This window comes from Opisthocomus hoazin, chromosome 3, assembly GCF_030867145.1.
Source record: "Opisthocomus hoazin isolate bOpiHoa1 chromosome 3, bOpiHoa1.hap1, whole genome shotgun sequence".
In the NCBI taxonomy this organism is placed as follows: domain Eukaryota; kingdom Metazoa; phylum Chordata; class Aves; order Opisthocomiformes; family Opisthocomidae; genus Opisthocomus; species Opisthocomus hoazin.
This window is the reverse complement of record NC_134416.1, coordinates 541102-560759: the sequence shown is the minus strand read 5'-3', so window position 1 is coordinate 560759 and position 19658 is coordinate 541102. Positions and strand designations below refer to the sequence as shown.

Genomic DNA, 19658 nt, shown 5'->3' with positions numbered 1-19658 from the left:
GCACACTGCTGGCTGCTGCTCAGCCGGCTGTCGACCAGCACCCCCAGGTCCTTTTCTGCCGGGCAGCTCTCCAGCCTCTCCTCCCCAAGCCTGGAGCGTTGTGTGGGGTTGTTGTGACCCAAGGGCAGGACCCGGCCCTTGGTCTTGTTGAGCCTCACACAACTGGCCTCAGCTCATCAATCCAGCCTGTTTTTTATCCACCCCCAGGCAGAGCTCCATAGATTCCAGTTGCTCCCTCACATAAAGAGCAACTCCACCACCTCGCCTTGTTGGTCTGTCTTTCCTGTAAAGCCATCTATGACAGCATTCAGACTGGTGGTCAAATGCATGTGACAATTCATGGGGGGCTTTACTCCTCACAGGAGCCAGGCCTTCCTCAAGCCAGTGCTTCACAGGGCCCACAAGTTCTTCTGCTCCAGTCTCTCTCTCACACGGAGATGTCCTAGCACACCCGTCAAGTCTAGCTCAGAAAGCAGAGGGTGCAGTTCTGGCTCAGCATGGCAGGGACAGGGACCAGCGCACTGCCCTGAACATGCTCAGCCTTTGCCTGTTTCTTCCTTCTGCCTGTGAGGTATTCATTTGTCTTTTTTTCACCATATTTAGCATGCAAACCACAGAAAAGTTGGTTGCTTGCTGAGCTTTCCCATTCTCTCACCTCTCTCTAGATTGTCTCGACAACTGTGAAAGGAGTGCAGCAGAGGATGGAGAGCAAGCCAGCGGTGAACGGCCATGCTGCCCCCATCTCTCCCCAGGAAGACAAGCCAGGAGCAAAGCACTTGTACGAGGACATACTGCCTTGCAAACAGAAAAAAGCAGTTGACGGGGAGGTGACGGTGATGGATGCTTCTAGTCAGCCCTCGGAGGCAGCTGGCAGCATTGCTGGAGTATATGTAGAGGCTTTGAAGAAGACAATGAGCTTTTATGATGCCACCACAGAGCATCTTCTGAGTTTGGATTCAGCACTCTGTCTTCTCGAGGCCCAAGCAGCCACGGGCTTCATCATCGACCCGGTGAAGAACAGGCACGTTTCTGTAGCAGAAGCTGTGCTGCTGGGGCTGGTGGGGCTGGAGCTGAAGGAAAGGCTGCTCTCTGCAGAGAGAGCTGCTACTGGCTTCGTGGACCCCTACACAGAAGAGAAAATCTCCCTCTACCAGGCAATCCAGAAGGACCTGATTGGGAGGGAGCAAGGTACTCGGCTGCTAGAGGTCCAGATTGCAACTGGAGGCATCACTGACCCAGCCACTGGCTGCCGGCTCCCAGCAGATGTTGCCTGTGAGAGAGGATATTTAGATGAAGAGATGAGACAATTCCTCTCTGACCCCAATAACGAGGACAACAAAGGGTTCCTCAACCCCAGTACTATGGAGAGGGTCACTTATAAGGAGCTTATAAAGAGGTGTGTTGTTGATCCAGTCACTGGCTTCCTCCTCTTTCCCCTACAAATCACATTCCAAGGGCTGGGAGGGAGGGTGAGCAGCAGGGACCTGCTGGACTCTGGCATCATCAGCCCTGACACGTTCAGAGGTCTTGAGGAGGGAAGAGTTTCTGCCCAGGAGGTAGCAGAGAATGACTCCGTTCAGCAGTTCTTGCATGGGACGAGGAGCGTGGCTGGTGTTGTCCTGCCTTCCGGTGAGCGGAAAAGCCTTTACCAGGCACTGAGAGAACATCTCCTCATGCCTGGTGCTGCTCTTATGCTCCTGCAAGTCCAGGCCTCCACCGGCAGCCTGACAGACCCCATAAAGAACAAAACCTACTCAGTTGATGAGGCTGTCAGAGTCGGTCTCATCGGCCCAGAGCTTCACGAGAAACTGTCTTCAGCTGAGACGACCATCACTGGATACAGGGACCCTTACACTGGAGAAATGCTCTCTCTGTTCCAAGCCATCAAGAAGGGCTTTATCCCCAAGGATCACGGCATTTGCCTTCTGGAGGCTCAGATGGCCACAGGAGGTATAATTGCTCCAGGCAGGCACCTCCGTGTCCCCACAGAGACAGCTTGCAAGTGGGGGTACCTGGACGAGGCCACAAGACAGCTGCTCTCCAGTCCTACTGATGACATGAAAAGGTTCTTTGACCCCAACTCCAAGGAGAATCTGATCTACGCAGACCTGCTCAAGCGCTGTGTCACTGATCCCAACACGGGGCTCCTTCTGATGCCACTTGGTGGAGACAGTAGAGAAGGATCCGAGGGAGCCCACCTCTTTTTTGACCACAGGACCCAAACAACTCTGGAAAACACACAGGTACCCATTGCTTTAGGTAAATTCAAGGGAAAGTTGGTGTCTCTCTGGAAGCTCCTCTTCTCAGACTGCATCCAGAGTGAGCAAAGAGCTGCTCTCACCCAGCAGTACCTTGCAGGAACGCTCTCTACGCAAGAATTGGGCAAGGCAGTCAGTGCCACCGTTGAGGAAATGGCTTCCACTGCTAATGTCACCTTTGAAGGACTGAGGGACCGAGTGACAGCTGACCAGCTCCTGAGCTCTGAAATCATCAACAAAGATTTGTTTAAGAAACTGAAGGAGGGAGAAACATCAGCCAAAGAAGTTGTCAGCATGGACACTGTCAAAAAGTACCTGCAAGGGACTGGTAGCATCGGTGGGCTCCTACTTCCTGACTCCCAGGAGAAGATCAGCATCTACCAGGCAAAGCGGAAAGGACTTTTAAGGCCAGGAACATCACTGATCCTCCTGGAGGCACAGGCTGCTACTGGATTTATCATTGACCCAGCTGCCAACAAAAGGTATTCTGTGGATGAGGCGTTAAGAGCGAACGTCATTGGCCCGGATGTTTATGATAAGCTACTGACTGCAGAGAAATCCGTCACTGGCTACAGAGATCCCTACTCAGGGAATAAGATCTCCCTCTTCCAGGCCATGAAGAAGGAGCTCATCGTCAGGGAGCATGCTATCCGCCTGCTCGAGGCCCAGATCGCCACCGGCGGCATCATCGACCCCGTCAACAGCCACCGCATCCCCGTGGAGGTGGCCTACCGCCGCGGCTACTTTGACAAGAAGATGAACTTAATCCTTTCTGATCCCACTGATGACACCAAGGGCTTCTTCGACCCCAACACCCACGAGAACCTTACCTACCTGCAGCTGAAGGAGAAGTGCATCACAGAGCCATCCACCGGGCTCTGCCTCCTTCCTCTGAACAGCAGGAAGCGCCAGTTCATTGACGACGCCACCAGACGGGTGTTCAGGAGCTCCTGGCTGCCGGTCAGGTTTGGGCGGTTACGAGGGGAGAAGGTCTCGGTGTGGGACCTGCTGAACTCCGAGTACTTCAGCGAGGCGAGGCGCCGAGAGATATTCAACCACTACCAGCTGAGGAAGCTCACCCTGGAGCAAATTCGAAGCATGTTAGAGGAAGAAATGAAGAAATGGGCCCCCATCAAGTTCCCGGCCATGAGAGGCAGCGTCAGTGCTTACCACCTGATGGAAACAGGCATCATTGACAAGGCCCTGTTTGAGAAGCTGTTGGAGGGATCTGTCACTCCGGAGGAAGTCCTGCGCATGGACTCTGTCAGAAAGTACCTCTACGGCTCTGGCAGCATCGGGGGGATTGTACTCCAGCCATCAAACCAGAGGATAAGCATTTACGAGGCCATGAAGAAAAACATCATGGTACCAGGATCTGCCCTCCCACTGCTGGAGGCCCAGGCTGCCACAGGCTTCATCATCGACCCAGTGAACAACCAGAAACTCTGTGTGGATGATGCCATCAAGGAGGGAGTCATTGGGCCAGAAGTCCACGAGAAGCTGCAGCATGCGGAAGCAGCTGTAACAGGCTACAAAGATCCTTTCACAGGCAAGAAGATACCCCTCTTTCAGGCGATGAAGAAGGGCCTGGTTGCTGACAAACAGGCCATGCAGCTGATGGAGGTGCAGATGGCTACAGGAGGCATAATTGACCCAACATGTGGCCACTATATCCCCATAGAATCTGCCCAGAAACGAGGGTGCCTGGATGAGGACACAAGCAAGGCCCTTTCTAAGCCCGGTGACAGCAGCAGAGCTTTCTGCGTCCCAGACAGCAAAGAGACCGTGACCTACGCCGAGCTAATCAAGCGCTGCCAGAAGGACGAGATCTCCGGCTTCCACTTGCTGCCTCTGCCACAGACAGCTGCTCCTGCCCACACCGACGAACAAATCCAGCGGATTTTTAAGGAAACTGTGGTGAAGGAAAAAGGGGTCTCCTTATGGGAGCTAATCCACTCCGGGTATTTCACTGAGGAGCAGAAGAGCGACTTGGTGGAGAGGTTCCGGTCTGAGGAAATGTCGCTGCAGCAGCTGGTTGCTCTTGTGCTCAGACTTGTTGGGGAGATGGAAATGAAACTCCGCACCCACATCACCTTGGAAGGTTTGCGGGGCAGTGTCCCTGCCGTCTGGCTGCTGGATGCTGGCATCATTACGGAGAAGACGTTTGAAGAATTGGCTCAGGGCATAAGGACTCCCGAGGAAGTGGCTGCAATGGAGAGTGTGAAGAGGTACTTGCAGGGCACAGGCAGCATCGCTGGGGTATTCGTAGAGGCATCCAAAAAGAAGATGAGCTTTTATGACGCCATGAAAAATAATGTCCTCCTCCCTGGGGCTGCCCTGAGGCTGCTAGAAGCTCAGGCAGCCACAGGGTACATCACTGACCCAGCAACGAACCAGAAACTCAGCGTGAGGGATGCCGTGAAAGCAGCTGTTGTTGGTGAAGAGCTCACCGAGAAACTCCTTCTAGCTGAGAGGGCAGTGACCGGCTACACAGACCCCTACACGGGGAGCTCTATCTCCTTATGCCAAGCCCTCAGGAAAGAGCTGATTCCCCTGGAAGATGCTGTTCCCTTGCTAGAGGCCCAGCTGGCCACAGGAGGGGTCATTGATCCCATTCACCACCATCACCTTCCACTCCAGGCTGCATGCAGATACGGCTTCTACGATGAGGACCTGAACCAAACCCTCTCTCAGCTGAATGACAGCACCAAAACCTTTTTTGATCCGAACACAAAGGAGAGCGTGACCTACCAGCAGCTGAAGGATCGGTGCATTCGTGAGCCTGAGTCAGGTCTCTGGCTCCTTCCTCTGTCAGAAAACTCCATGTTCTGTGTGGATGAGCAAACCATGGAGGTGCTGAAGTCTGTGACTGTTTGTGTCAACACAGGGCGGTTCAAAGGACAGACAGTGTCAGTCTGGGACCTTCTCAACTCTGAATACCTCTCAGACAGCAAGAGAAGAGAGCTAGTGCAAAGGTACAAGGATGAGAATATCGAAGCGCTGGATGAAATCGTAACAATTGTCACCACAATCATCAAAGAGACTGAGACACAAGGCAAGGCGTTTGCATTCAAGGGCCTGCGGAAAAGTGTGTCTGCCAGTGACCTCTTCCAGTCTCAACTTATAGACAAAAAAACCCTCGATGAGCTCAAAGAGGGGAAGAAAACAGTCAAAGAAGTCACTGAAATGGACTCTGTCCGCAGGTACCTGGAGGGCAGCAATTACATAGCAGGGGTCCTTATACAGCCGAGCAATGAGAAGATGAGCATCTACCAGGCCATGAGGAAGGGCATCCTGAGGCCAGGGACAGCACTGGTGCTGCTGGAGGCGCAGGCTGCCACTGGCTACATCATTGACCCAGAGAAAAACAAGAAGTTTTCAGTGGAGGAAGCACTAACTGCAGGGCTAATTGGCAGGGAGATTTTTGAAAAGCTACTCAGCGCAGAAAGAGCTGTGACGGGCTACACCGACCCCTACACAAAAGCCCCAATATCCCTATTTGAAGCTATGAACCAAGGACTGATTGTCAAGAGCCACGGCGTCCGCCTGCTCGAGGCCCAGATCGCCACCGGCGGCATCATCGACCCCGTGCACAGCCACCGTATCCCCGTGGAGGTGGCCTACCGCCGCGGCTACTTCAACCAGGAGATGAACCAGATCCTCTCCGACCCCACCGATGACACCAAGGGCTTCTTCGACCCCAACACCCACGAGAACCTCACCTACATGCAGCTCCTGGAGAGGTGTGTCCAAGATTCAGAGACTGGGTTGTACATGCTACAGGTTGTACAGGAAGGAGGAAAGTACTTCTACATTGATGAGTCTACAAAACAGGTTTTGCGCTCAAAGCTCCTTGAAGTGAAAGTTGGAAAGTTTAAGGACCAAGCAGTTTCCATCTGGGAAATTCTCTGCTCTCATTACTTCTCCGAGCAGAAACGGAAAGAACTGGTGATGCAGTACAAAAGCAAAACTCTCACACTGGAAGATCTTATAGCCCTCATCCTCAAAATAATTGAGGATACAGAGCAAAGAGCAGAAGCCCTCAAGGTTAAAGGACTGCGCGGTGATGTGTCAGTATCAGAACTGTTTAACTCCGAGATTATTGACAAGAAAACTATAGACCAGCTGCAGGATGGGAGTCTCACGCTTGCCAGACTCACAAAGAGGGACACCATCAAAAGGTACTTGGATGGCACTGGATGCATCGCAGGGGTTTTAGTCCCATCAAGGAAAGAGAAGATGAGCATCTACCAGGCCCTGAAAAAGGGCCTCCTCACAGAGCAATGTGCACTGGGGCTGCTGGAGGCACAGGCTGCCACTGGTTTTCTCATTGACCCACTGAAAAATAAGAAGCTCTCCGTGGATGAAGCTGTCTCGTCCGGGTTGGTGGGCAGCGAGCTGCACGAGAAGCTCCTGTCAGCAGAGAAAGCTGTGACAGGATACACAGATCCTCATGAAGGAAGCAAAATATCCCTCTTCCAGGCGATAAAGCAAAAGATGATGGTCAAGGAGCACGGCATCCGCCTGCTCGAGGCGCAGCTCGCCACCGGCGGCATCATCGACCCCGTGCACAACCACCGCCTCCCCCTGGATGTGGCCTACCGGCGCGGCTGCTTGGATGACAATATGTTTCTACGACTTTCTGATCCAGATCACGGCAGTAAAGGTTTTATAGATCCAAACACTCGTGAGAAAATCACTTACAGTGAGCTCCTGCACAGATGTTCAAAAGACAGAGATACTGGATTGTACCTGCTGCAGCTCATGGGAGAAGAAGATGACTATTTCTACATTGATGAACAAACGAAAAATGCACTTTTATCGACAAAGGTAAAAGTGCCTGTTGGAAAATACAAAGGACAGGTATTATCGCTGTGGGAGCTTCTCTGCTCTGAGTACATAACTGAGGAGAAAAGAAAAGAACTGGTGAAAAAATATAAAGAGGAATCCCATCACATTCTTCAAGGAATTATTGATACAATACTAAAAATCATTAAAGAAAAAGAAGAGAACAGAAGTGATGTCTGGTTCCAAGGAATCAGAAAACAAATCACAGCATCAGAACTTCTCAGTGCACAGATAATTACAGATGAAACAATGGAAAAACTTCATGAAGGAAAAGAGTCAGCACAAGACATAGCAAAAATGGATAATGTGAGAAGATACCTTGAGGGAACTGGAAGCATCGCCGGCGTGCTGGTGCCCTCCAAGGCCGACCCCGCCAAGATGGAGAAGATGAGCATCTACCAGGCCATGTGGAAGGGCATCCTGAGGCAGGGCACGGCCCTGGTGCTGCTGGAGGCGCAGGCTGCCACCGGCTTCGTCGTTGACCCGCTCAGCAACAAGAAGCTCTCCGTGGACGAGGCCGTCTCGTCCGGGCTGGTGGGCAGCGAGCTACAACAAAAACTTCTTTCTGCAGAGAGAGCTGTGACAGGCTACACCGACCCCTACACAGGACAAAAGATGTCCCTCTTCCAAGCCATGAAGAAGGAGCTCATCGTCAAGGAGCACGGCATCCGCCTGCTCGAGGCCCAGATCGCCACCGGCGGCATCATCGACCCCGTGCACAGCCACCGCCTCCCCGTGGAGGTGGCCTACCGCCGCGGCTACTTTGACCAGGAGATGAACCAGATCCTCTCCGACCCCACCGACGACACCAAGGGCTTCTTCGACCCCAACACCCACGAGAACCTCACCTACATGCAGCTCCTGCGCCGCTGCGTGCCTGACCCAGACACGGGGCTGCTGATGCTCCAGCTGATGGACAAGGGCTCCATGCTCTACCAGCTGACCGAGGAGGCCCGCAAAGCCCTGCAGGCCGCCCGCACCACCGTCAGCGTGGGGCTCTTCCAGGGCCAGAGCGTCACCGTCTGGGAGCTCCTCTTCTCCCGCTACGTCCCCGACCACAGGCGCCAGGACCTCCTCCGGAAGTACAAGGCGGGCACGGTCACCATCTCGGAGATGATCGCCCTCCTCACCGCCATCGTCGCCGGGGCTGAGGGCCAGGGCCACGGCGCTGCCCTGGCCCACAAGCTGACGCAGCAGGAGGCCCCAGCACCGGCCAAGAGTGGCGAGGCCACGGGCTCCCGGCAGGAGCTGGAGCGGGAGCGGGAGCTGGAGCGGGAGCGGGAGCTGGAGCGGTCCCTGAAGTCTCGCACCGTGGAGGTCTCGGTAGAAGGCTTCCACGGCAGGAAGGTCTCCCTATGGGAGCTCCTCTTCTCCAAGTACGTCCCCGAGGAAAAGAGGCAGGAGCTGCTGCAGAAGGTCCGGGCTGGGAGCCTGGCGCTGGACGAGCTGGCAAGGCTCCTCACCATCCTCATCCAGGAGGCGGTGGAGCGGAGCAGCAGCGTGAAATTCACGGGCCTCCGGAGGCAGGTGACCGCCTCGGACCTGGTGGACTCGGGCATCATCGACAAGGACACGCTGGCCGACCTGGTCCAGGGCTCCAAGACGGTGGAGGAGGTGACGGAAATGGCCTCCGTCAAGCGCTACCTGGACGGCACGGGCTGCATCGCCGGCGTGCTGGTGCCCTCCAAGGCCGACCCCGCCAAGATGGAGAAGATGAGCATCTACCAGGCCATGTGGAAGGGCATCCTGAGGCAGGGCACGGCCCTGGTGCTGCTGGAGGCGCAGGCTGCCACCGGCTTCGTCGTTGACCCGCTCAGCAACAAGAAGCTCTCCGTGGACGAGGCCGTCTCGTCCGGGCTGGTGGGCAGCGAGCTGCAGGAGAAGCTTCTGTCGGCCGAGCGGGCCGTGACGGGCTACACCGACCCCTACACCGGCGACCAGATCTCCCTCTTCCAGGCCATGAAGAAGGAGCTCATCGTCAAGGAGCACGGCATCCGCCTGCTCGAGGCCCAGATCGCCACCGGCGGCATCATCGACCCCGTGCACAGCCACCGCCTCCCCGTGGAGGTGGCCTACCGCCGCGGCTACTTTGACCAGGAGATGAACCAGATCCTCTCCGACCCCACCGACGACACCAAGGGCTTCTTCGACCCCAACACCCACGAGAACCTCACCTACATGCAGCTCCTGCGCCGCTGCGTGCCTGACCCAGACACGGGGCTGCTGATGCTCCAGCTGATGGACAAGGGCTCCGTGCTCTACCAGCTGACCGAGGAGGCCCGCAAAGCCCTGCAGGCCGCCCGCACCACCGTCAGCGTGGGGCTCTTCCAGGGCCAGAGCGTCACCGTCTGGGAGCTCCTCTTCTCCCGCTACGTCCCCGACCACCGGCGCCAGGACCTCCTCCGGAAGTACAAGGCGGGCACGGTCACCATCTCGGAGATGATCGCCCTCCTCACCGCCATCGTCGCCGGGGCTGAGGGCCAGGGCCACGGCGCTGCCCTGGCCCACAAGCCGACGCAGCAGGAGGCCCCACCACCGGCCAAGAGTGGCGAGGCCACGGGCTCCCGGCAGGAGCTGGAGCGGGAGAGGGAGCTGGAGCGGGAGCTGGAGCGGTCCCTGAAGTCTCGCACCGTGGAGGTCTCGGTAGAAGGCTTCCACGGCAGGAAGGTCTCCCTATGGGAGCTCCTCTTCTCCAAGTACGTCCCCGAGGAAAAGAGGCAGGAGCTGCTGCAGAAGGTCCGGGCTGGGAGCCTGGCGCTGGACGAGCTGGCAAGGCTCCTCACCATCCTCGTCCAGGAGGCGGTGGAGCGGAGCAGCAGCGTGAAATTCACGGGCCTCCGGAGGCAGGTGACCGCCTCGGACCTGGTGGACTCGGGCATCATCGACAAGGACACGCTGGCCGACCTGGTCCAGGGCTCCAAGACGGTGGAGGAGGTGACGGAAATGGCCTCCGTCAAGCGCTACCTGGACGGCACGGGCTGCATCGCCGGCGTGCTGGTGCCCTCCAAGGCCGACCCCGCCAAGATGGAGAAGATGAGCATCTACCAGGCCATGTGGAAGGGCATCCTGAGGCAGGGCACGGCCCTGGTGCTGCTGGAGGCGCAGGCTGCCACCGGCTTCGTCGTTGACCCGCTCAGCAACAAGAAGCTCTCCGTGGACGAGGCCGTCTCGTCCGGGCTGGTGGGCAGCGAGCTGCAGGAGAAGCTCCTGTCGGCCGAGCGGGCCGTGACGGGCTACACCGACCCCTACACCGGCGACCAGATCTCCCTCTTCCAGGCCATGAAGAAGGAGCTCATCGTCAAGGAGCACGGCATCCGCCTGCTCGAGGCCCAGATCGCCACCGGCGGCATCATCGACCCCGTGCACAGCCACCGCCTCCCCGTGGAGGTGGCCTACCGCCGCGGCTACTTTGACCAGGAGATGAACCAGATCCTCTCCGACCCCACCGACGACACCAAGGGCTTCTTCGACCCCAACACCCACGAGAACCTCACCTACATGCAGCTCCTGCGCCGCTGCGTGCCTGACCCAGACACGGGGCTGCTGATGCTCCAGCTGATGGACAAGGGCTCCGTGCTCTACCAGCTGACCGAGGAGGCCCGCAAAGCCCTGCAGGCCGCCCGCACCACCGTCAGCGTGGGGCTCTTCCAGGGCCAGAGCGTCACCGTCTGGGAGCTCCTCTTCTCCCGCTACGTCCCCGACCACCGGCGCCAGGACCTCCTCCGGAAGTACAAGGCGGGCACGGTCACCATCTCGGAGATGATCGCCCTCCTCACCGCCATCGTCGCCGGGGCTGAGGGCCAGGGCCACGGCGCTGCCCTGGCCCACAAGCCGACGCAGCAGGAGGCCCCACCACCGGCCAAGAGTGGCGAGGCCACGGGCTCCCGGCAGGAGCTGGAGCGGGAGAGGGAGCTGGAGCGGGAGCGGGAGCTGGAGCGGTCCCTGAAGTCTCGCACCGTGGAGGTCTCGGTAGAAGGCTTCCACGGCAGGAAGGTCTCCCTATGGGAGCTCCTCTTCTCCAAGTACGTCCCCGAGGAAAAGAGGCAGGAGCTGCTGCAGAAGGTCCGGGCTGGGAGCCTGGCGCTGGACGAGCTGGCAAGGCTCCTCACCATCCTCGTCCAGGAGGCGGTGGAGCGGAGCAGCAGCGTGAAATTCACGGGCCTCCGGAGGCAGGTGACCGCCTCGGACCTGGTGGACTCGGGCATCATCGACAAGGACACGCTGGCCGACCTGGTCCAGGGCTCCAAGACGGTGGAGGAGGTGACGGAAATGGCCTCCGTCAAGCGCTACCTGGACGGCACGGGCTGCATCGCCGGCGTGCTGGTGCCCTCCAAGGCCGACCCCGCCAAGATGGAGAAGATGAGCATCTACCAGGCCATGTGGAAGGGCATCCTGAGGCAGGGCACGGCCCTGGTGCTGCTGGAGGCGCAGGCTGCCACCGGCTTCGTCGTTGACCCGCTCAGCAACAAGAAGCTCTCCGTGGACGAGGCCGTCTCGTCCGGGCTGGTGGGCAGCGAGCTGCAGGAGAAGCTCCTGTCGGCCGAGCGGGCCGTGACGGGCTACACCGACCCCTACACCGGCGACCAGATCTCCCTCTTCCAGGCCATGAAGAAGGAGCTCATCGTCAAGGAGCACGGCATCCGCCTGCTCGAGGCCCAGATCGCCACCGGCGGCATCATCGACCCCGTGCACAGCCACCGCCTCCCCGTGGAGGTGGCCTACCGCCGCGGCTACTTTGACCAGGAGATGAACCAGATCCTCTCCGACCCCACCGACGACACCAAGGGCTTCTTCGACCCCAACACCCACGAGAACCTCACCTACATGCAGCTCCTGCGCCGCTGCGTGCCTGACCCAGACACGGGGCTGCTGATGCTCCAGCTGATGGACAAGGGCTCCGTGCTCTACCAGCTGACCGAGGAGGCCCGCAAAGCCCTGCAGGCCGCCCGCACCACCGTCAGCGTGGGGCTCTTCCAGGGCCAGAGCGTCACCGTCTGGGAGCTCCTCTTCTCCCGCTACGTCCCCGACCACCGGCGCCAGGACCTCCTCCGGAAGTACAAGGCGGGCACGGTCACCATCTCGGAGATGATCGCCCTCCTCACCGCCATCGTCGCCGGGGCTGAGGGCCAGGGCCACGGCGCTGCCCTGGCCCACAAGCCGACGCAGCAGGAGGCCCCACCACCGGCCAAGAGTGGCGAGGCCACGGGCTCCCGGCAGGAGCTGGAGCGGGAGAGGGAGCTGGAGCGGGAGTGGGAGCTGGAGCGGTCCCTGAAGTCTCGCACCGTGGAGGTCTCGGTAGAAGGCTTCCACGGCAGGAAGGTCTCCCTATGGGAGCTCCTCTTCTCCAAGTACGTCCCCGAGGAAAAGAGGCAGGAGCTGCTGCAGAAGGTCCGGGCTGGGAGCCTGGCGCTGGACGAGCTGGCAAGGCTCCTCACCATCCTCGTCCAGGAGGCGGTGGAGCAGAGCAGCAGCGTGAAATTCACGGGCCTCCGGAGGCAGGTGACCGCCTCGGACCTGGTGGACTCGGGCATCATCGACAAGGACACGCTGGCCGACCTGGTCCAGGGCTCCAAGACGGTGGAGGAGGTGACGGAAATGGCCTCCGTCAAGCGCTACCTGGACGGCACGGGCTGCATCGCCGGCGTGCTGGTGCCCTCCAAGGCCGACCCCGCCAAGATGGAGAAGATGAGCATCTACCAGGCCATGTGGAAGGGCATCCTGAGGCAGGGCACGGCCCTGGTGCTGCTGGAGGCGCAGGCTGCCACCGGCTTCGTCGTTGACCCGCTCAGCAACAAGAAGCTCTCCGTGGACGAGGCCGTCTCGTCCGGGCTGGTGGGCAGCGAGCTGCAGGAGAAGCTCCTGTCGGCCGAGCGGGCCGTGACGGGCTACACCGACCCCTACACCGGCGACCAGATCTCCCTCTTCCAGGCCATGAAGAAGGAGCTCATCGTCAAGGAGCACGGCATCCGCCTGCTCGAGGCCCAGATCGCCACCGGCGGCATCATCGACCCCGTGCACAGCCACCGCCTCCCCGTGGAGGTGGCCTACCGCCGCGGCTACTTTGACCAGGAGATGAACCAGATCCTCTCCGACCCCACCGACGACACCAAGGGCTTCTTCGACCCCAACACCCACGAGAACCTCACCTACATGCAGCTCCTGCGCCGCTGCGTGCCTGACCCAGACACGGGGCTGCTGATGCTCCAGCTGATGGACAAGGGCTCCGTGCTCTACCAGCTGACCGAGGAGGCCCGCAAAGCCCTGCAGGCCGCCCGCACCACCGTCAGCGTGGGGCTCTTCCAGGGCCAGAGCGTCACCGTCTGGGAGCTCCTCTTCTCCCGCTACGTCCCCGACCACCGGCGCCAGGACCTCCTCCGGAAGTACAAGGCGGGCACGGTCACCATCTCGGAGATGATCGCCCTCCTCACCGCCATCGTCGCCGGGGCTGAGGGCCAGGGCCACGGCGCTGCCCTGGCCCACAAGCCGACGCAGCAGGAGGCCCCACCACCGGCCAAGAGTGGCGAGGCCACGGGCTCCCGGCAGGAGCTGGAGCGGGAGCGGGAGCTGGAGCGGGAGCGGGAGCTGGAGCGGTCCCTGAAGTCTCGCACCGTGGAGGTCTCGGTAGAAGGCTTCCACGGCAGGAAGGTCTCCCTATGGGAGCTCCTCTTCTCCAAGTACGTCCCCGAGGAAAAGAGGCAGGAGCTGCTGCAGAAGGTCCGGGCTGGGAGCCTGGCGCTGGACGAGCTGGCAAGGCTCCTCACCATCCTCGTCCAGGAGGCGGTGGAGCGGAGCAGCAGCGTGAAATTCACGGGCCTCCGGAGGCAGGTGACCGCCTCGGACCTGGTGGACTCGGGCATCATCGACAAGGACACGCTGGCCGACCTGGTCCAGGGCTCCAAGACGGTGGAGGAGGTGACGGAAATGGCCTCCGTCAAGCGCTACCTGGACGGCACGGGCTGCATCGCCGGCGTGCTGGTGCCCTCCAAGGCCGACCCCGCCAAGATGGAGAAGATGAGCATCTACCAGGCCATGTGGAAGGGCATCCTGAGGCAGGGCACGGCCCTGGTGCTGCTGGAGGCGCAGGCTGCCACCGGCTTCGTCGTTGACCCGCTCAGCAACAAGAAGCTCTCCGTGGACGAGGCCGTCTCGTCCGGGCTGGTGGGCAGCGAGCTGCAGGAGAAGCTCCTGTCGGCCGAGCGGGCCGTGACGGGCTACACCGACCCCTACACCGGCGACCAGATCTCCCTCTTCCAGGCCATGAAGAAGGAGCTCATCGTCAAGGAGCACGGCATCCGCCTGCTCGAGGCCCAGATCGCCACCGGCGGCATCATCGACCCCGTGCACAGCCACCGCCTCCCCGTGGAGGTGGCCTACCGCCGCGGCTACTTTGACCAGGAGATGAACCAGATCCTCTCCGACCCCACCGACGACACCAAGGGCTTCTTCGACCCCAACACCCACGAGAACCTCACCTACATGCAGCTCCTGCGCCGCTGCGTGCCTGACCCAGACACGGGGCTGCTGATGCTCCAGCTGATGGACAAGGGCTCCGTGCTCTACCAGCTGACCGAGGAGGCCCGCAAAGCCCTGCAGGCCGCCCGCACCACCGTCAGCGTGGGGCTCTTCCAGGGCCAGAGCGTCACCATCTGGGAGCTCCTCTTCTCCCGCTACGTCCCCGACCACCGGCGCCAGGACCTCCTCCGGAAGTACAAGGCGGGCACGGTCACCATCTCGGAGATGATCGCCCTCCTCACCGCCATCGTCGCCGGGGCTGAGGGCCAGGGCCACGGCGCTGCCCTGGCCCACAAGCCGACGCAGCAGGAGGCCCCACCACCGGCCAAGAGTGGCGAGGCCACGGGCTCCCGGCAGGAGCTGGAGCGGGAGCGGGAGCGGGAGCTGGAGCGGGAGCGGGAGCTGGAGCGGTCCCTGAAGTCTCGCACCGTGGAGGTCTCGGTAGAAGGCTTCCACGGCAGGAAGGTCTCCCTATGGGAGCTCCTCTTCTCCAAGTACGTCCCCGAGGAAAAGAGGCAGGAGCTGCTGCAGAAGGTCCGGGCTGGGAGCCTGGCGCTGGACGAGCTGGCAAGGCTCCTCACCATCCTCGTCCAGGAGGCGGTGGAGCGGAGCAGCAGCGTGAAATTCACGGGCCTCCGGAGGCAGGTGACCGCCTCGGACCTGGTGGACTCGGGCATCATCGACAAGGACACGCTGGCCGACCTGGTCCAGGGCTCCAAGACGGTGGAGGAGGTGACGGAAATGGCCTCCGTCAAGCGCTACCTGGACGGCACGGGCTGCATCGCCGGCGTGCTGGTGCCCTCCAAGGCCGACCCCGCCAAGATGGAGAAGATGAGCATCTACCAGGCCATGTGGAAGGGCATCCTGAGGCAGGGCACGGCCCTGGTGCTGCTGGAGGCGCAGGCTGCCACCGGCTTCGTCGTTGACCCGCTCAGCAACAAGAAGCTCTCCGTGGACGAGGCCGTCTCGTCCGGGCTGGTGGGCAGCGAGCTGCAGGAGAAGCTCCTGTCGGCCGAGCGGGCCGTGACGGGCTACACCGACCCCTACACCGGCGACCAGATCTCCCTCTTCCAGGCCATGAAGAAGGAGCTCATCGTCAAGGAGCACGGCATCCGCCTGCTCGAGGCCCAGATCGCCACCGGCGGCATCATCGACCCCGTGCACAGCCACCGCCTCCCCGTGGAGGTGGCCTACCGCCGCGGCTACTTTGACCAGGAGATGAACCAGATCCTCTCCGACCCCACCGACGACACCAAGGGCTTCTTCGACCCCAACACCCACGAGAACCTCACCTACATGCAGCTCCTGCGCCGCTGCGTGCCTGACCCAGACACGGGGCTGCTGATGCTCCAGCTGATGGACAAGGGCTCCGTGCTCTGCCAGCTGACCGAGGAGGCCCGCAAAGCCCTGCAGGCCGCCCGCACCACCGTCAGCGTGGGGCTCTTCCAGGGCCAGAGCGTCACCGTCTGGGAGCTCCTCTTCTCCCGCTACGTCCCCGACCACCGGCGCCAGGACCTCCTCCGGAAGTACAAGGCGGGCACGGTCACCATCTCGGAGATGATCGCCCTCCTCACCGCCATCGTCGCCGGGGCTGAGGGCCAGGGCCACGGCGCTGCCCTGGCCCACAAGCCGACGCAGCAGGAGGCCCCACCACCGGCCAAGAGTGGCGAGGCCACGGGCTCCCGGCAGGAGCTGGAGCGGGAGCGGGAGCTGGAGCGGGAGCGGGAGCTGGAGCGGGAGCGGGAGCTGGAGCGGTCCCTGAAGTCTCGCACCGTGGAGGTCTCGGTAGAAGGCTTCCACGGCAGGAAGGTCTCCCTATGGGAGCTCCTCTTCTCCAAGTACGTCCCCGAGGAAAAGAGGCAGGAGCTGCTGCAGAAGGTCCGGGCTGGGAGCCTGGCGCTGGACGAGCTGGCAAGGCTCCTCACCATCCTCGTCCAGGAGGCGGTGGAGCGGAGCAGCAGCGTGAAATTCACGGGCCTCCGGAGGCAGGTGACCGCCTCGGACCTGGTGGACTCGGGCATCATCGACAAGGACACGCTGGCCGACCTGGTCCAGGGCTCCAAGACGGTGGAGGAGGTGACGGAAATGGCCTCCGTCAAGCGCTACCTGGACGGCACGGGCTGCATCGCCGGCGTGCTGGTGCCCTCCAAGGCCGACCCCGCCAAGATGGAGAAGATGAGCATCTACCAGGCCATGTGGAAGGGCATCCTGAGGCAGGGCACGGCCCTGGTGCTGCTGGAGGCGCAGGCTGCCACCGGCTTCGTCGTTGACCCGCTCAGCAACAAGAAGCTCTCCGTGGACGAGGCCGTCTCGTCCGGGCTGGTGGGCAGCGAGCTGCAGGAGAAGCTCCTGTCGGCCGAGCGGGCCGTGACGGGCTACACCGACCCCTACACCGGCGACCAGATCTCCCTCTTCCAGGCCATGAAGAAGGAGCTCATCGTCAAGGAGCACGGCATCCGCCTGCTCGAGGCCCAGATCGCCACCGGCGGCATCATCGACCCCGTGCACAGCCACCGCCTCCCCGTGGAGGTGGCCTACCGCCGCGGCTACTTTGACCAGGAGATGAACCAGATCCTCTCCGACCCCACCGACGACACCAAGGGCTTCTTCGACCCCAACACCCACGAGAACCTCACCTACATGCAGCTCCTGCGCCGCTGCGTGCCTGACCCAGACACGGGGCTGCTGATGCTCCAGCTGATGGACAAGGGCTCCGTGCTCTACCAGCTGACCGAGGAGGCCCGCAAAGCCCTGCAGGCCGCCCGCACCACCGTCAGCGTGGGGCTCTTCCAGGGCCAGAGCGTCACCATCTGGGAGCTCCTCTTCTCCCGCTACGTCCCCGACCACCGGCGCCAGGACCTCCTCCGGAAGTACAAGGCGGGCACGGTCACCATCTCGGAGATGATCGCCCTCCTCACCGCCATCGTCGCCGGGGCTGAGGGCCAGGGCCACGGCGCTGCCCTGGCCCACAAGCCGACGCAGCAGGAGGCCCCACCACCGGCCAAGAGTGGCGAGGCCACGGGCTCCCGGCAGGAGCTGGAGCGGGAGCGGGAGCGGGAGCTGGAGCGGGAGCGGGAGCTGGAGCGGTCCCTGAAGTCTCGCACCGTGGAGGTCTCGGTAGAAGGCTTCCACGGCAGGAAGGTCTCCCTATGGGAGCTCCTCTTCTCCAAGTACGTCCCCGAGGAAAAGAGGCAGGAGCTGCTGCAGAAGGTCCGGGCTGGGAGCCTGGCGCTGGACGAGCTGGCAAGGCTCCTCACCATCCTCGTCCAGGAGGCGGTGGAGCGGAGCAGCAGCGTGAAATTCACGGGCCTCCGGAGGCAGGTGACCGCCTCGGACCTGGTGGACTCGGGCATCATCGACAAGGACACGCTGGCCGACCTGGTCCAGGGCTCCAAGACGGTGGAGGAGGTGACGGAAATGGCCTCCGTCAAGCGCTACCTGGACGGCACGGGCTGCATCGCCGGCGTGCTGGTGCCCTCCAAGGCCGACCCCGCCAAGATGGAGAAGATGAGCATCTACCAGGCCATGTGGAAGGGCATCCTGAGGCAGGGCACGGCCCTGGTGCTGCTGGAGGCGCAGGCTGCCACCGGCTTCGTCGTTGACCCGCTCAGCAACAAGAAGCTCTCCGTGGACGAGGCCGTCTCGTCCGGGCTGGTGGGCAGCGAGCTGCAGGAGAAGCTCCTGTCGGCCGAGCGGGCCGTGACGGGCTACACCGACCCCTACACCGGCGACCAGATCTCCCTCTTCCAGGCCATGAAGAAGGAGCTCATCGTCAAGGAGCACGGCATCCGCCTGCTCGAGGCCCAGATCGCCACCGGCGGCATCATCGACCCCGTGCACAGCCACCGCCTCCCCGTGGAGGTGGCCTACCGCCGCGGCTACTTTGACCAGGAGATGAACCAGATCCTCTCCGACCCCACCGACGACACCAAGGGCTTCTTCGACCCCAACACCCACGAGAACCTCACCTACATGCAGCTCCTCCGCCGCTGCGTGCCTGACCCAGATTCTGGCCTTTATTTTCTCCCTGTTGTTGGAAAATAATTTTGGATCTTTTTACATCTTTTTCTTTGTTCTGGCTCTGGGTTGGATTTCAGGTATTGTGAATATTTCTTTTGCTGCTTGTATTTTTCTTTTTTTTTTAGATCTTGTTCTTAAATTATAATTCTTATAAAAGAATTTCCCTATTGTTCACTTTTTTTGTCAATAGCATACTCACACCAGGAATAGCTTTTAGGTGATTCCCCTGAATATTGTGGTCTATCGTATGAAGTCTTTTGTCTTCGTAGTCTTTCAGGAACGCAGGAATCAGGCTGGGTTTTCTCAGGTTATTTTGCTGAAATATGTTTGTCCTCATTTTCCTCGTCCAGGTTTAAATGGATTTGTGTCTTTTCGGCTGTATGAGGTACAGTGAGAATAGTACTTTTATTCTCTTTCTAATTTTGTTCTGTATGAAGAACATTTTTTTCTTTAGCAGATTTGCAGCCATTATTAGAATTGTGGGTTTTCAAACCTGAATTTTGCTTGGAGAGCATATTTGCTTTTAGGCACTACGTCAGGGTGGGGTCAGGTGTTGCTGGAACGGGATCCATACCCAGCGTTTGCTCTTCACGTCTTTTTCATTGTTCTGGGGGCGTCTGGACCGCAGACACCCTCGGCTCAGAGTGGTTTGGTCTCTCACTGGTGGGTACGCTCGCGTCACTCCCGTGCTGTGCCGTCCCTCCCCGCAGTTGTCTCCATGGAGCCTCTGCATGGAGCTGTGCCGTGGAGTCCAGGCGAGAGGTGAGAGCCTGCGGTGGACGTTGCTGTGCCATGTTTGTAGTCTGTCCACCCACGGTCAGGGGAGCCAGCAGCGGAGGGTCCGTTCCCTCCAGCCGGGTCATCTGCACGTTTCTCAGCTCCTTGTGCCATCCTGTGTCCTGAGCTGACTCAGCCCACGTGCCACGCTCCTGGAGAGGAGGCCGCCCCAGAGCCACTCTGCCACAGAGTTCAGGGCTGAATAATTCTACTGCTGTTTAATGGAAGGAAACTTACTCTCCT

At 60.4% G+C, this 19658-nt stretch overlaps 1 protein-coding gene across 1 annotated transcript; it reads left to right on the top strand.

Moving 5' to 3' along the window:
* The first annotated feature begins 531 nt into the window (after positions 1-531).
* Positions 532-18662, top strand: EPPK1 (epiplakin 1). The gene is made up of 3 exons (XM_075415394.1): positions 532-571; positions 666-14957; positions 17652-18662. The coding sequence occupies exons 1-3, from the start codon at positions 533-535 to the stop codon at positions 18660-18662; spliced, it is 15342 nt and encodes a 5113-aa protein (XP_075271509.1). The 5' UTR covers position 532.
* Positions 18663-19658: the final 996 nt, after the last annotated feature.